General features: G+C 46.2%; 1 protein-coding gene across 3 annotated transcripts in view; it reads left to right on the forward strand.

The window, feature by feature from the left end:
- The window catches only part of Tgfbrap1 (transforming growth factor beta receptor associated protein 1), a 71,800-nt gene that overhangs the window by 46,404 nt on the left and 7,802 nt on the right, over positions 1-17,594 (forward strand). For all 3 annotated transcript variants that reach the window (XM_005340025.5, XM_078028728.1, XM_078028727.1), the window contains exons 5-10: positions 72-154; positions 4,039-4,380; positions 6,380-6,437; positions 10,644-10,787; positions 13,268-13,414; positions 14,289-14,448. In XM_005340025.5, coding sequence (XP_005340082.1) covers positions 72-154; positions 4,039-4,380; positions 6,380-6,437; positions 10,644-10,787; positions 13,268-13,414; positions 14,289-14,448 — 934 coding nt within the window. The remainder of the gene's footprint in view (positions 1-71; positions 155-4,038; positions 4,381-6,379; positions 6,438-10,643; positions 10,788-13,267; positions 13,415-14,288; positions 14,449-17,594) is intronic.

The following is a 17,594-nucleotide window of genomic DNA, read 5'->3' on the forward strand; positions in this document are numbered from 1 at the left end:
TGAAGTGATACCTCCCGCTCTCTGGGATGGCCATAAGGTGTCTCTAAGAAATGAAATCTGTTTCCTTCCAGGTCATGTACCGAAGGATTCTGCAGCAGGCGGGCTTCATCCAGTTTGCACAACTTCAGTTCCTGGAAGCTAAAGAGCTGTTCAGGTAATCTGAGGTGTCAGTAGCTGCCTTGACAGTGCCCCCTGTGCTCAGACCTCGTGCTCCTGTGACATCCTGGTGGGAAATGCTACAGTGGTTAGCTGGAGCTGCAGATGGGCTGGGCTGGGTCCCAGCCTTAGACGAAAGGGCCTAGTTCTAGGGAGGGTGGGGCAGCCTGTGAGGAGAGTTCTGTGGAGGAGGTCTCGGGGCTGGGGGCTGCCCGAGGAGGAGTCTGAAGGGTGCTAATGTGAGGATTCTGAGGAACCAGCTGTTTGTGCTTCCTTCTCTCCGTAGATCTTATTAGATTCTGAATTTAGAAAAAGCAAGGGCTTTCTGGAAAAAATCTATGAAAACTTTTCATCGTCTTCTAAAAGCTTTCGAAGTGTGGTATTCCTGGTCAGTTCTGTTAGGAAGTTGGAAGCTGAGTTTTGTCGTCAGGAGTCCCTGGGCATTGTGATTAGTGCTGTATCTGCAGGGCGCTCCCCTGAGCCACTTTTGCCATTCGTCCCTTGTGCCCATCTACAGGCATACCCCTTGCCCTGGCACCTGCTCTTCCAGCTGCCCTTGCTCTGGCGGGGTGGGGTGCTTGGTGAGGCGGCCAAGTTACACACCCTTGAACACGCCCTGGAGCCCCGCCCCCTGAAGACCCGCCCCCTGAAGACCCGCCCCTGAAGCCCCACCCTGAAGACCTGCCCCCTGGAGCCCCGCCCCTGAAGCCCCGCCCCCTGAAGCCCCACCCTGAAGACCTGCCCCCCGAAGCCCCGCCCCCGAAGCCCCGCCTTCCCAGTGACTTTTCCCAGCGCCTCACTCAAACAGAGTCTGCAGTTTATAGCTACCTAGCAAACAGGATGTAGATCATTTGCAGCTCGGTGACGACTTGAGGGGAACCCTGTCTGTGTCATACCATCTGTTGCCCATTCTTGGAGATGATCGCGTATAACCCGCACACGTACTGACATGTTGCTGTCACAAAATTGGGTGTAGAGAATGGATTTCTGTGTCAAGACTCATTCTGTGAGTAATGATGACTGATACCACTTTTACTCCTACAAATCCTATGTGCTGCTACCATCTGTTCCTAGAGAGATCAGTGGCTTTGGGACTTAAATAGATTCTTTGTGACTTTGGACCTCAACTCTTCTGCCATTCCTTGTTTTTTCCTGCAATGTCAAATACCTCCTCATTGATATCATGGTGTGTTTATCTCCAAACATCTTCTTTTCCTTGTGGGTCAATCTGAGACAGTGGGCGAATGGCCATGGATGCATGGTCTCCTGTTTTGATAAGAGTGTTAGGTCGATGAAGTGACTTAGGAACAAAGCACCAAGCAGCCCCCCACGCACGAAAGAAACACCGATGGGGCACCGTGGGAACTGCCTGTCAATCAGTGGGGTCCCCTGGCCAGTTCTGGATCTTAGCCAGCTCCCGTCCAAATGCAGTGGGACAAGAGACTCTAAAAACCCCTCTACCTGTCCCAAGCCCTCCCTTCCTGCCCTAAGCCCCATAAGATTCTAGTCTGGTCGAGCCCCCATGCAGTTTCTCCTCAGAGCCTCCTCTTGCTCTGTTGGTCTGAGGGTTCTGCCCAGGAGTAGGATCTCAATAAAGCCTCGTTCAGCAGCCTTTTAACATCTGCCTCCTTTTGGTTGCCCCCGCTGCCTGACCTTACAAAGAGAATAGAAGTTGTTGGGCCTGTCTGTCATTAGGACAAGGTTCTTCCATACATTTGCTTCTCAGTAGCTCCACTTCAGGTTGACTGCTGCTCAGTTTTTGTCAAAAGTGTGACTGAGAGCCAGGCACGGTGGTGCAAGTCTGTAATCCCAGCGACTTGGGAGGCTGAGGCCGGAGAATCACCAGTTCAAAGCCAGCCTTAGCAAATTAACGATAAGCAACTCAGCGAAACCCTGTCTCTAATAAAATATAAAAAAGGGTTGAGAGTGTGGCTTAGTAGTTAAGCATTCCTGGTACTAAAAAAAGAAAAAAAAAAAGTCTGAGAGAATTGATAGGTGTTTAAGGTGCTCCTGTGACAAGGATGATTCCACTGTCCCTTCCTGTGCCATAACTGTCAGCTAATCATGGTTGGTAAGAAAACCCACGCCTCATTCCTGTCGTGGGGACAGGTACTGTGCATTTGTTCTCCATGTATTCTGCAGCCTGTCTCTGTGTATCCAGTGGCTCTTTTTTCACTCAGCAAACTCGACCTAAGCAGAGAGAGAGTTGTAAAGACACGACAGTGCCTCTGCTTCTCGGGGTGCCCATGCTAGTTTGGAGGTGCCCATGCTAGTTTGGAGAAGGCACTTTGCACCCATTGCCTGTGTGGGTGCTGTTCTGTCTTGAGAGCAGGGCATGGGCTGAGGTTGGACAGTAGAAGAATCTTCCTTCCCTGGATTCGTCCTGGATCTCAAACAGTGAGCAGAAGTTTCCCAAATCAAGAATCATACTTTAGGCCAGGGTTTCTCAACTGTGGCACTGTTGACATTGTGGGACAGATAGTTCTTGGGCGGGGGTGCTGTCTGGTGCATCATAGGATGTTCAGCAGCAGCTGGCTCCTACCTACTAGGGGTTAGTAACGCACTCCAAGTCATGACAAAACTGTCTCCAGACATGCCTCGTGTTCCCCAGGGAGCAACATGGCTTCCCATTGAGAACCGCTGCTTTAGGCAAAGGGTACAGCAAGGGCCAAGGCTGAGAGGCATGGTGTTGCCCTGGGCCAGGGGTTGCCATTGGGTGTTAGGGCTGAAGTGATAAGGCGGTTTGGGATCTGGTGGGAAGGACCGTGCCTAACCGAGGCCGTAGGCTGTACAGGCCATTACAGGTTGAGGGGGGTGAGGGTGCGGGGAGGGGAGTGGAAGGAAGGGAGACGGAGGCAGAAGCCAGTGGAGTGGGGGATGGGAGCTCAGAGACGGCTGAGGGGATGTAGTGAACATTGCAGGCAGGGACAGTCCCAGGGTTGGGGCAGTCCCCACTTCTTTTTCCTCCAGAACTGTCCCACAGGTGGCTCTGACATTGGGCCCAGGTGGAGACCTATAGCTCTGTGATGCCTCCATTGATGTTGTTATTGCCAAGGGGACCAGCAGGCTGGAGGGAAAAGGGCCCAGCAATGAGTTAGACAGGGGACATCAACAAATGTGGTCTCAGGATGTTCTGCTGGCCATTTGAAAGCTGCATCCTAATGTTCTGCTCTGAATTCTGTCAAGAATCACAGCAGAAATGGCAGCATGAATAGTTCTGTCTCCTACATAGTCAGACCTTTGCCAGTGTTAGGGTCTTTTATTTGGTTCTAGGAATTGAACCCAGGGCACTTAACCACATCCCCAGTCCTTTTTGTTTTTTATTATGAGACGGGGACTTGCTAAGTTGCTGGGTCTGGCCTCAAACTTGTGATCCTCCTGCCTTACCCTCCCGAGCCACTGGGATTACAGGTGTGCACCAACGTGCCTGGCTTGTGTCAAGTTCTTATAAATTCTCCTTCAAGAACTGTCCCCAATCTATTTATAGTTGAACGTCAGGAAAACAGTGGTTTTTGGAAGAACTGTGACATTGTCTGCCTGGATGCTGATGTGTGACATCCTTGGTTGGGCTTGGTCTGCCGTGGTTCTGAGGTGCCAGGGCTACCCTGGGTTTTCCTGGCAGTGTAAGCATCTCGATGTTCCACTTGCACGCTGTGGGCTCACGTGTCTGTGACTGCCATTCCGGTTCTCTTGTGGAACCAGGTGGTGTCTCAGATAGGTAGTGCTGCCTTGTACTTGCAGATTCGGAGGATCGCTCCGATGTGCCACCCCGTGTCCACCCCTGTTCACGTGTGCCCACAGGCACTGCCCTCCAGTGTCGTTTGTGTGCCTATGTGTACTTTCTCTCTTTTTGCTTCATTTAGTTTGACACTGTAATTGCAGAAGCGGCCAGCTTGACGTCCGGGAGCTGATCTCTCTCTACCCCTTCCTGTTGCCCACCTCCTCTTCATTCACTCGGTCCCACCCTCCTCTTCACGAGTACGCAGACCTGAACCAGCTGACCCAAGGGGACCAGGAGAAGATGGCCAAGTGCAAACGCTTCCTCATGAGCTACCTGAACGAAGTCCGCAGCACAGAGGTCGCTAATGGCTACAAAGAGGACATTGACACAGCTTTGCTCAAGCTGTATGCAGAGGCTGACCACGACAGCCTGCTGGACCTCCTGGTCACCGAGAACTTCTGTCTTCTGACGGACAGTGCTGCCTGGCTAGAGAAGCACAAAAAGTGAGTGTTCTCCTCCAGCGGGATGGGCTTCCTGCTCGGGCTGCCGCGAAGCTGATGTAGCCAGTGTGACATTTGGTTCCTGGCAGGTCCACTCAGTGGCTACCTTGAAATTGTAGTGACCTCAGGAGCTGAGTGCTCTCCAGATGCTGTTGCTCTTATCACTATCCAAGGGGTGTCGAGGGCCATTCACTCCTCATTCTTTAATAGTAAGACTACAATTTAGAACTAGTCATGGGCTTTGTTAATAAACGGAGCCATTTTTAAGTTTCTTCTGTTGTCAACCGAGGATTCACTTGTGCAAATGCCATGTGATTTTTAATTAAAGACTGCATTGGCCAGGTGTGGTGGTATGCACCTGTAATCCCAGCAGCTCAAGGCTGAGGCAGGAGGATCACAAGTTCAAAGCCATCCTGAGCAACTTAGCGAGGCGCTAAGCAACTCAGTGAGACCCTGTCTCTGAATAAAATACAAAAAAGGGCTGGGGATGTGGCTCAGTGGTTAAATGCCCCTGAGTTCAATCCCTAGTACACAAAAAAAAAAAAGGTGCATTGAGTCTTTGATAACCAAACTGCTTAAATAGACACCTGGATAAATGATGAAGTGGCATGGTTTTTGACCTTGGTCCCACAAAGTCATGGTTGAAAACTGCCTTCATTACGTCCATGAGTTAGTAGCAGCCTCCTGTCCAGGGCCACTTGGTGCATAGTGACTGGCTTGATTAGGGCTGGCAGCTTCTTCTTCCAGGGTAGGAAGTCACAGAACTGACCATTCTGGGCCCCAGTTTTCTTATCTTTAAAAATGAAGGGCAAAGGGGCTGAGGATGTGGCTCAAGCGGTAGCGCACTCGCCTGGCATGCATGCGGCCCGGGTTCGATCCTCAGCACCACATACCAACAAAGATGTTGTGTCAGCCGAGAACTAAAAAATAAATATTAAAAATTCTCTCTCTCTCTCTCTCTCTCTCTCTCACTCTCTCTTTAAAAAATAAAATAAAATAAAAATGAAAGGCATTGGGTGATCTCTCAATTTCATATAAGCAGTAAGTTTTTTAAAAATATTTTTTTTTGCCTATGATTTTTGTTAAGAATTTGAAGGGGCAGAAGGACTGATGAAATCCCACAGAGATCCTGGGGGTCACCATGCTAGACCCTGTTCAGTGCCTGAGATGACCTGGGCTTCCACGAGGGTTTTGGCTCTGTCCTCAGTTTCCTAGGTTACCAGAACATGCTATGGAGTGGTGTTATAGGCTGAGTATTCCTGACCGAAGGTGCTTGCAACAGAAGCATTGCAGGTTTCAGAGTTTCAGAGTTTTGGATGTTTGCATAGATTTCTGCAGTGAAACATCCCTAATTGGAAAATCCAAAATCTGAAGTGCTCCAAATTCTGAAACAGTTTGTGAGCATCGTGCCAGTCCTTCCCATTTGTAAATGAGGACATAGAAGACTGGGTCAGTTAGTCTTTTTGCTCAGTGCAATTCAGTTCATCAGTCACGGAGCCTTAGTAGAAACTGAGGTCTCTGACCTCTGGGACCCTCTTCCTGAATGCCCTTGACTTTCTGTTGTCTGTGGTTCCCGGACACCATCAGTCTTCTCTGCTGTTGTTCAGGTTGAAGCTTCTTGCCCCTTTTCTCAAGAAATGCTCAGACAGTGGACCTTCACATGCTCTTACCACTACGTCAGGGGCTACTGTGGTAACTGAAGATATATGAAACTGTATTAGTATTTGAAGCAAAATAGAAAGCAATTCCAAATGCTAGTATCGTGGTATTTTCTTTTCTCAGCTCTCCCGAGATTGGAATCATCCTTTTTTGGAGATTGATGGAGCACCTGTTTTTAGTGCCATAAGCAAAATGGATAGAAGTGAGGATCCTTTTGTTTGAAGTTAGCTGTCTTCTGAGTTGAATAGGATCCAGGGGAGCAAGCCAGGGGAGGTCACTGTGCTGTTTTTGCCTGCAGCGAGTCATGGGGACCCATTGTCCTGACTGTTTTGTTCTCTTCCAGGTATTTTGCACTTGGACTGCTCTATCATTACAATAACCAAGATGCCGCCGCACTGCAGGTGGGTCCAAAAGCATTTGGGCGTTATGTTGAAATCGGTGTCCTTTAACTCGGTGTTACTTAGCAAAAAAAGCTAAATCCACAAATCGATAGAAACCACTTTTGTCTGATCTATAACTCCTTTTATCCAGAACAAAAATAATGTTGTTTTAGAAAGTGAATTCCTTGAGAAATGATGGCCAAGACTTTTCATTTCTTTGTCTTTGTATTTCTTTGAAGAGCACTATCCAGATTGAGATTTTGAAACTTGAAAAATTTTCAAATGAAAAAGTACTGATAATTTATTTTTAATTTTTTTAAGTAGACGTGAAATAATTGTACACACTTATAGGGTACAGTGTGATAACTCGATGATACATGTACAGGACACAAAATGGTCAAATCAGGGTAATTAGCATTGCCGATCCCTTAAACATATTTATCACTTCTTTGTGTTGGGAATCTTCGAACTCCTCTGTTTTAAAATCTGTAATAAATTGTTGTAAACTGCAGTTCTGAGCTGTAGAACAGTAGCACCTACTTCTTCTAACTGTATTTTGTTTTCTATTATCCAACCTCCATCTATCCTCCTTCTCCCTACTTTTTAACCTTTAGTCCACTATTTTTTCTACTTATTTGAATAAGACTTCTTATTGAACCACAGGGTATGTGACATCACTGTCTTATAAGAAAATTAGGGCAGAAAATAGCTATTGAATTTATCATTAATTTATCAGTAATTTATTACTGTTCCTGACAATAACCATTACCAATGAGCTGGGTAAATTACTATCCCTATGTCCCTGTGACAAAACTGAAGCTGATCAAGGCCATGCCTGGGATCCCAGGTGGAGCTGGGATTTGAACCAGCGCTCCAGGTGGCCGGGCAGGGTACTGCACCTGGAGAGAAATAGCATGGATTTGTCAGCCTGTCTCTCACCTTGTATTGATGCATCTTCCAGCTTGCTTTTGAGCCTGACAGCTTCGTCTCACACTCTCAGAGCACTTTCTCCCCTCTGTTCTTTGTTATCCACTCTTTTGCATGTTGGACTGATTTTCTGATATGTATATATATATGTATATATATATGTAAATATATATGTAAATATATGTATATTTACATATGACAGCAGAATGCATTACAATTCTTATTACACTTATAGAGCACAATTTTTCATATCTCTGGTGTATACACAGTACATTCACACCAATTCATGTCTTCATATCTATACTTTGGATAATAATGATCATCACATTCCACCATCATTAATTACCCCATGCCCCCTCCCTTCCCCAGAGTTTGTCTATTCCTCCCATGCTCCCCCTCCCTATCCCACTATGAATCAGCCTCCTTATATCAAAAACATTTGGCATTTGGTTTTTTGGGCTTGGCTCACTTCACTTAAGCATTATCTTCTCTAACTCCATCCATTTACCTCCAAATGCCATGATTTTATTCTCTTTTATTGCTTAGTAATATTCCATTGAGTATATATGCCACATTTCTTTTTTGTTTCATTGTGTGAAGCAAAGAACATCAACCATATTCACCAAACTAACATCAACTCCATGACTTTGGCAAAGCCAAGTGTCTATTTAGTCTTTAGTGTTGCTTTGGGAAACTATCACAAGGTTGTGGGGAGAAAGGAACACTGGTACATTATTGGTGGGACTGCAGACTAAATCTCTGGAAAGCAGTTTGGAGATTCCTCAGAAAACTAGGGATGACCCAGCTATCCCATTTCTGAGTATTTTCCCCAAAGATTTGAAATCAGCCTACTATAGCAACACAGCCACAACAATGTTTAGAGCAGCACAATTCACAATAGTTAAGTTCTGAAATCAACCCAGATGCCCATCAATAGATGAGTGCATTAAGACATTGTGGTGTCTATACACAACAGAGTCCTACTCAGCCATTAACAAGAATGAGATGATGGCATTTGCCAGTAAATGGGTAGAAATGCAGAACATCGTGCTAAGTGAAATCAGCCAGACCCAGAAACTCAAAGGTTGAATGTATTCTCCCATCTTCAGAAGCTAGAGTAAAACAGAGGAAAGCAAGAAGAGAAGGATAAGCTTGCATAAAGAACCAACCAAATACAAATTAATAGACGAGCGAAAGGAAGTCCAGTAGAGTAGAGGAAGGAGAGGGGAGAGGGAGGAAGGAAAGTTTTTTAAATTTTTTTTTTAAAGGAGGCCAGACGCATGCCTGTAATCCCAGTGGCTCAGGAGGCTGAGGCAGGAGGGTCACAAATTCAAAGCCAAACTCAGCAGCTTAGTGAGGCCATAGCAACTCGGCAAGACCCTGACCCTAAATAAAATATAAAATGGGGCTCAGATGTGACTTAGTGATTAAGCGCTTCTTTCCCAAAGCCAAAACATATTTGGGTATCACAGATAAAATTTCAATATATATGTGATTATGTTTTTTGGTTTGGGGAAGTCAGTGTTGAAGAAATGATTATAGGTTAAGCATTCCTAATCAGAAAAATCTGGCTTCAAAGCCCAAAACTATTTGAGTGCTGATGTGAGGTCAAAAGTGGAAAATTCAACAACATAAAACCTTGTTTCAGCCAGGTGTGGTGGCACATGCCTGTAATTCCAGAGGCTCAGAAGGCTGAGGCAGGAGGATCAAAGCCAGCCTCAGCAAAAGTAAGGCCCTAAGCAACTCAGTGAGACCCTGTCTCTGAATAAAATACAAAATAGGGCTGGGATGTGGCTCAGTGGTCGAGTGCCCCTGAGTTCATTCCCTGGTACGCCCTCCCAAAACAAAACCTTGTTTCATGCACAAAATTATTAAAAATATTGCATAAATTTACCTCTGGGCAAAGTGGATAAAGTGTACTTGATACAAATGAATTTCTTGCTTAGACTTGAGTCCCACCTCCAAGATACATCACTCTCTATACGCAAAAATCCCAAAATCTGAAACAATATAAAATCCAAAATACCTATAGCCCCTGCATTTGGGATAAGGTATACTCAACCTATAACATAAAAGATGTTGGGATTCTGATGTCAGAACCACAGATTGGCATCACCAGCCCCGTTTCCTAGATGTCCTGCTTTTGCCGGGGCTCAGAAGCCAAGCCAGGTGGACCGCTGGATGAGGCTCATGGTGGGGGAGGTGCAGCCTCTATCCCTTCCTGCTCCCATCATGCTCCCTCTTCCTGGGGTCCAGACAGTGAGCTTCAGTTAGTAGGGTAGGGAAGTTTCTGAAGGAAATAGCGAGAGATTTTTATCAATGGGGTTTGTCTTGAGCTGCTGGGCAAAAGGCAACGGGAGCATTTGGGATCAGAATCACCAAGACACTTTGAAAAAAATCCATCTTCCCATCACTGTCCAAGGAGAGTCTGAGAATCAAGAGCTCAGGTGATGGAGAAGATAGAAACAGATGCTCTCTGATGCTTGTAGGTGAATTCTTTTGTGTCTATAGATGTCACCATTTTATTTATTTTATGAAGAAAGATTTGAAAAGCACTCATCTATCCCCATAAAATTTGTTGGCTCTTTACATTGGGAAGGAAGGAAGGAGATTAAAAATTGATCTAGACATTTATGACTTGTCCTACTATAGGTTGAATACTCCTTATTCAGATTGCTTGGGATCAGAAGTATTTCAAATTTTGGAGTTTTTCAGATTTTGGAAGATTTGCATAGATTTTAGGGGTGAACTAATTTCAGTTTGAAACTTGAAATCTAAAACGCATTATCAACCAGGCTTGGTGGCACATGCTAGTAATCCCAGTGGCTCAGGAGGCTGAGGGAGGAGAATTGCGAGTTCAAAGCCAGTTTCAGCAAAAGCCAGGCACTAAGCAACTCAGTGTGACCCTGTCTCTAAATAAAAAAATACAAAATAGGGCTGGGGATATGGCTCAATTAAATGCATTATCAACATGCTTAAAAAATTTTGGCCCAGCAACATGGGAATCTGAGGCAGGTGGATTACAAATTTGAGGTCAGCCTCAACAACTTAGCGAGGCACTCAGCAACTTCGTGTGACCCTGTCTCGAAATTAAAAAATGAAAAGGTGTAGAGATGTGCTCAGTGGTAAAGCTCTCCTGGGTTCAAAGTTTTGGATGGGGGTTTTCTGATCAGGGAGGGATCCTCAGCCTTCACTTCCAAAAGTCTTAAAAGGTCAAGTAAGTAAACACACAGGCTTTCTAAGCTAATTCTGCAAGATACGTAGTGTTCTGGGTTTTGTTCATGTTTGATTCCTTTCCAGTTGTGGGTGAACATCGTGAACGGGGACATCCAGGACTCCACGCGCTCAGACCTGTACGAGTACATCGTTGATTTTCTCACCTACTGCTTGGACCAGGAGCTGGTGTGGACCTACGCCGACTGGGTCTTGCAGAGAAGTGAGGAGGTTTGTGCTTGAGAATTGCCTTCTTCTTGAGGGTGGCTGGTAAAAACCAACCAGGAGAGCTCTTGATTTTAAGTGGGGGAAAAAAGCTACATTTCAAACCCCTCTGTTTTCTTTGTTCCCCTTTTAGTACCTTCTTTTGAGTCATCTGAACTCCAGCTCTGCAAGAAGTTCTGCATTTTTTCTTTTTTGGGGGGGCCAGGTGGGTACCGGAGATTGAACTCAGGGGCACTCGACCATGGAGACACATCCCCAGCTCTGTTTTGTATTTTATTTAGAGACAAGGTCTCACTGAGTTGCTTAGCGCCTCTCTCTTGCTGAGGCTGGCTTTGAACTAGTGATCCTCCTGCCTCAGCCCCTGGGATTACAGGGGTGTGCCACTGCGCCTGGCAGAAGTTCTGAATTTTGGTGCTTCTTAGACACATGGTTAGAATCCTCTCCCTGGGAAGCCCTCTTTTCTAGAAGAGCAAAAAGCCTAGCCCCGTCAGTCTTGTGGTGTCTCCCTGTCTCCCTAGTGACATCTGGCACTCTGTTGTCACGGAGCAGTAGCAGGCTGCTGCCCTGAAGGCTTTGGGCCTTGTTGGGAGACAGCCCCAGGCCTGGGCCACACCAGAGAGACCATGGTTCCCTTGCCTGCTCCCACCACCCTACAAGGAAACTGTGGGTGTGGAGGCCCGTGTGGGGAGCAGGATTTAGCCCATCTTTTTTTTTTTCCTTTGAACACATTTATTTATTTTTTATTTGTTCTTTTTAGTTACACATGACAGTAGAATATATTTGACATGTCGTACATACATGGAGTCTACCTTCCTGTTCTTGTGGTTGTACATGACGTAGAGTCACACTGGTCGTGTATTCATATGTGAACATAGGAAAGTGATGTCAGAATCCTTCTACTGTCTTTCCCATTCCCGTGTCCCCTCCCTCCCTCCCATGCCCCCTCGTCCAATCTGGTGCCCTCCCCCCCCCCCATGTGAGAGAACATTCAGCTTTGGTTTTCTGGGGTTGGTTTATTTCACTTAGCAATGATCGTGTCTTGTTGCATCCATTTACTGGCAAATGCCATAATTTCATTCTCCTTTATGTCAACCCGTCTTTGACATCGAGAAATGACAAGAGTGGTAAAGCACCTGTTGGCTGTGGGCTGTCTAGAGGATAGCATGCTCAGGACAGAGGGACAGAGTCCTTAGTGACTCCCATAGATGACTGGAACATAGATAGTAAGCCTCTTGGTTCTCACCACTAAAGGCAGACTGTTTCCTTGGCTCCCCTGGGAGAGACCCTCGTGCTGTCCTGACCGGAAGGTCAGCGCCCTGTGCACTCACCTTTTACTCCATCCCGCCTGTGCCGCTGAGGCATGCCCACAGTGTCCACTCCTGACATGCTCACACTTACAACATGGATCTAGTGCCAGTGAGAGGGGTAGACCATTCTCAGCGCTCCCAAATAACAGCAGAACATACTGGAATCCTGTGTGCCACCTGATAGGCCTGTCACCTGCCCTGTCTCTCCTTTGAATGGCACTGCAACTCCACGAAGTGCACATTGTTATTATTCTGATATTGTTGTAGTTGTTGTTTATGCAGTATGGAGGATGGAACCCAGGACCTTGTGCATACTAGGCAAGTATCTTACCACTGAGCCTTCCCTAGCCTGAAGTGGGCCTGTTTTTCAGACTATGGCAAACTGAGACTCAAAGAGATTCAGAATCTTTTCCAATTGGTGAGAAAGCCAACACACAAATCCACACTTACAACCCAGAGTCACACTCTTAACAGTTCCACTTCATTTCTCATGTCTTGGGATCATGGAGACGCGTGTGTTTGCAGGCAACAGACTATGCACACATAAAGGCCCAGGGGAACCTGGCATGGATATACTTTTCTCATTAGCATTTCCTTGAAGATGGAATTAGACCAGAGTATTTCAATGTGAAAGGAGGCAGTTCTGTTCAGGAACCAGTGTCAGATCCCAGATTAACCATCTATCATAAATAGTCTACCAAATAGCTAATCTTGGTTCAGAGATCTGAGTTTACTGTATTGAGTTTTCAGTGCTTTTGGCTATTTTCATTTATTCTTAGGCAAAGAAACATCCCTGTTTGGGGATGATCTTAATAGTCCAAGATAGGTACTGCATGAGTTGTCAAAATTCATTACCGATAAATGCTTCATTTTTTAGTTTCAAATCATTGTTAAAGAAATTCCAGCTGGATGTCTGAGGGGAGGTTTCTGAATAGAGGGTGCTTTTCTATCTTTGCTTCACCTTCTCTGCTTCCTGCTGGACCACGTTTCTCCATAACCATATTTGTTAGCCACTCTATTGGGATATGATTGACACCCAAAATGTCGTACCTACTTATTGTATTTCATCATCATATTTTTATGATGATTTTATCCAAATCATGAATGCATAGTGACCAAAATAAAGAGGAAGAAAAAGTGACTTCAAAAAGTCTAATAACTATTCTGCTCTTCCTTTAGGTTGGCGTTCAAGTCTTCACCAAGAGACCTTGGGACGAACAGCAGAAGAACAGTTTTAATCCAGATGATATTATCAGTTGCCTTAAAAAATACCCTAAAGCTCTTGTTAAATATCTGGAACATCTCGTTATTGACAGGAGGCTGCAGGTGAGCACAACAGGAGGCGGAGCCTGACTATCAGCTTTTTTAGCAGATGGTTCTGATGTCAGGGTCCCATTCCCTGGCCGCTCAGTCTGTACTTGTGGATGTCTGAGGAACTTGAGGCTCAGTGAAAGAGACCCACTGGAATAGGTAGCCCTTTCCCTGCCACCTCCTGTCCTCTGTATTTATATTGTTCTTCGGTTTTCCCTCTGTTACTATCTCCAAAAGAAAGGAGAGAATTTGGGCCTTTTTGTAGAATACCTGAATCCTGTGGCCCTGACTCCACAAAATGACAAGTAACCCTTTTGTTCTCCATAGTCACGCCTTAGCTTTCCACCACTCTGACAAAATACCTGAGGCAATTAACTTATGAAGAGAAAGGTTGATCTTGATTTCTGGTTTTCGAGGTTCCAGTCTTGGTCAGTTGGGCCTGTTGCTTTGGGACCTGTGATGAGGCAGACTATCAGGGCTGGGAGCAGATGTGGAGCAAAGCTGCTCACCTCATGGCCAGTGTGTGAAAGAGAGAAAGAGGAAGAGATCATAGTCCCACGATCCCTTTCTAGGACATAACCACATTGTCCCAACTTCCTCTCATTAGGCCCCACCTCCCAGTTTCACCTCCCTGGGGACCAAGCCTGTAGCACGTGGGCCTTTGGGGAACGTGCCACATTCAGACTGTAGCACCACGAGCTGTGAGCTCCTCCTCTGTGCACTGAGGTTTCTGAGAGATTTCCCACCAGCCAAGAGCGTCACACCCACTGTCTGTGAGGCTCTTCCCCAGGTCCCCGCAGAGCAGGCCGGGTCGGGGCCCAGTGGCTGATGGTGGGGATCTGCAGCTTCCCACTCAGCAGACTCTGTCTGCCGGACCCCTCTCCTGCAGAAAGAAGAGTACCACACCCACTTGGCGGTCCTCTACCTGGAGGAGGTGCTGCAGCAGAGGGCGGCTGCCGCCAGCCAGGGCTCGGAGCCCAGCGACACACAGACCAAGCTCCGGCACCTGCTCCAGAAATCTGACTTGTACCGAGTCCACTTTCTGATAGGTGAGAATGAGCACAGTGTCCCCCAGTTAGACGCTTCTGTCACGGGCGGGGGGGGGGGGGGGAGACCAGCGTGGGCAGAGCTCCCTTTTGATCCTGTGGGGAGATTCGTTGGGCCCATCTGGACAGTCAGCCTGCCTGGAGGAGGGGGAGGCCTCTGTGCTCCCCCTGTAAAGGCTCTCGAGTTGGACCGAGGCCTAAGCTGGTGACATCAGAGTTGCCCTGACAGGTCCTGGCCGTGTGCGTGGCTGTTGATCAGACCTTCAGCTTGGAACACCCAGTCCTGGTTTCTTTGGATGACTCCACTGCAGTAGTGCCTAGGTATCTTTGGAGGATTGGTTCCAGACCCCCCCAGGATACAAGTCTGCAGATGCTCAAGTCCCTTAGAGAAAATGGCGGGTGTTTGTATGGGACCTTTACACTCTCTCCCATTCAGATTGCTCATAATACCTCACACAATGTAAACACTAGGTAAATAATGGTTATACTTCATCATTTAGTCTGCCACAGATGCGATTTTTTTTTTTTTTTTACTTTATTTTTTTGCTGTACTGGGGAAGGAAGCCAGTGAACTCTATCACTGAGCCTACACCCCAGCACTTTTTATTTTATTTGGGAAAAGGATCTCATTAAATTGCCCAGACTGGCCTCAAACTTGTGATTCTCCTGCCTTAGCTTGCCAAAGAGCTGGGATCACGGGCATGTGCCACTCTGCACCTGACCAGTTTTTGGTTTTCTTTTTTAATTGTTGTTACTGTTTGATTTTTTGGTTTTTGTTAAAAAAAATTTTTTTTTTGATCTGTGATTGGTTCAATTCTCAGATGTGAAACCTGTGAGTACTGAGGACCAGCTGCATTTGGTCAACACTTTGCCAGCTGGCCCTGTTCCAGTGGCCCTTTCTTGGTCTTCAAACCTTGGTCACGGCTTGAAGTCTCTTGAGCCCTAAGCCATGGAAGCACTGCAGGTGTCTTGGAGGGAACTTGAGTTTCCAGTTTCTCAAGAGGGCAAAGACCACAGTGTCCATATTTGGAGAGTGCCACATGGCAGTGTGGTCCTGCACTGGTAGCATTGACCACTTTCTTACTGTACTGGACACCAGTACAGTAAGACTGCTGGGATTACAGTCAAGTGCCACTGCATCTGGATTTGTAATTACGTAGATTAGTAACGTATTTTTTTTAACAGCATTAGTGCCATTTTCCAACCATTACATCCCTTCTCATTGTTCCTGGTAGCTGTGTTCTTGGAAGTCTCCACAAACATGGAATTAGGAAGCATTGAACTGTGGTCAGTAGGGGAAATACAGGGTGAGATTTCTGCAAACCTGCCCAACATTCCATAATCCTGTCAGTACATGGACAGTCAGCCTGCCTGGAGGAGGGGGACGCCTCTTGTGCTTCCCCTGTAAAGTCTCTCAACAATGCATGTTTCTGTTTAACGACACCTTCATATATTGTTCATTCATTACCATTAAATTCACAGTCAACAACACTATAACTCATGCCCAAATAAAGCCTATGTGATGCACAAATTTTTTCCATAAGGCTCAGCACAGCCTTCAGTAAAATTACTAACAAAGAGCAAAATGCAAAAAAAAAAAAAAAAAAGTATCACTAAATAGACCATGTAAAGGACATTCGTATGTAGCTTGAGAATTGAAGCAAGAAGGCAGAGAGAGGGTCACCTTGTTCAACCTCAGCTGTGTATGTTGGGCAGCTAACATTTTTTGCTTTGTGTGTGGCCAGGGATGACCTTGAAATTGCTGTGAGTGTTCCTTTTGAGGTAGCAAATAGATTTTAGCAAGTAGATGAATTTACCACTTGAAATGCATGCATAGTAAGGATTAGCTGTATCCACCAGGCATCAGTCAAGATGCCAAAAACGTGTTACAAGGCTTAATTTCTGCAGTTTATATGAAGGAAGTCCTAGCACTCTTCCCGTTTTTACAGGAGAGCACATAAATTGAAGCTGAAAGATTTGCCCAACTTGCCCCATGTCACACAGCTCACGAACAGCAGAGCCAGAGCCTGGATGTGTACTGGTGTTTGGCATGAACAGCAAATGCTGGTTCTAGCTCGCACTTACCCAGGGCTCCCTCCGCCTGTGGTGCATGCAGCCGTGCAGATTGCCTACAGCCACTGTGTGTTTTTATTGGTTGGTGCTCATACTATAAAGGCTGTTAAATATCTTTATTAACGCTTTTTTTTTTTTGTGGTGGGGATAGGTACTGGGGATTGTACTCAGGGGCACTTGACCACTGAACCACATCCCTAGCCCTATTTTGTATTGTTTTATTTAAAGACAGGGTTGCTTAGTGCCTTACTTTGCTGAGGCTGGCTTTGAACTTGCAATCCTTCTGCCTCAGCCTCCTGAGTTGCTGGGATTACAGTCAAGTGCCACTGCACCTGGCTTTTACTAACACCTTTGACCTACTTTTTTGCCTTACATAAATTTGCTGACCATGGCTTTCATTCATCCAGCTTTTGAGCACATACAGTGTATCCTTGTGCAAGAACTGGGGGTCTTGCAGGCAGTGAGGGTACCCCAACACACTATGGAAATAACATTAGAAAATCAGAGATTAACCTTGTGTCTGGATTAGTCTACTTTCTGATGCTATAACAAAATACTTGAGATTAGGTAATTTATATAAAAAAGTTTTATTTAGCATACAGTTTTGTAGGTCAAAAGTCCAAGAGGGGCTTGCCCCTATTGATTTGGCTTCTGATAAGGGCTGTTTGGTGAGCACTTGAGAGAGAGAGAAAGATCACAGGGAAAGACAGGAAGCCAGAGAGAGATGAAGGAGGGGCCAGTCTTCATCTCTTATGACAACCTTCTCATGAGAACTAACCAGGATCCCAGGAGAACTACTTCTATCTCTTCTGAAGGTGATCCCTCAGGGACCTAATTATCTTCCACTGGGCTCCACCTCCTCTCACATCGCCACTCTGAGGACTAAGCTTCTAGCACATGAGCTGTGGGGGACACACTCAAACTGTCACCGCATCGTGGCAGTAACCCCTGGTTGGTAGTTGGGTGACTTGAGGACACACCAGGCTAGGGAAGCTGTAGTAACCATCCCTGCCAAACCAGTCCCCTCGGGGACCGGGAATCCGGTATCAGTGCGGTGATGGCTGTAAACAGTGTGC

The sequence above is a fragment of the Ictidomys tridecemlineatus genome, chromosome 12 (assembly GCF_052094955.1).
Source record: "Ictidomys tridecemlineatus isolate mIctTri1 chromosome 12, mIctTri1.hap1, whole genome shotgun sequence".
Classification (NCBI taxonomy): Eukaryota; Metazoa; Chordata; class Mammalia; order Rodentia; family Sciuridae; genus Ictidomys; species Ictidomys tridecemlineatus.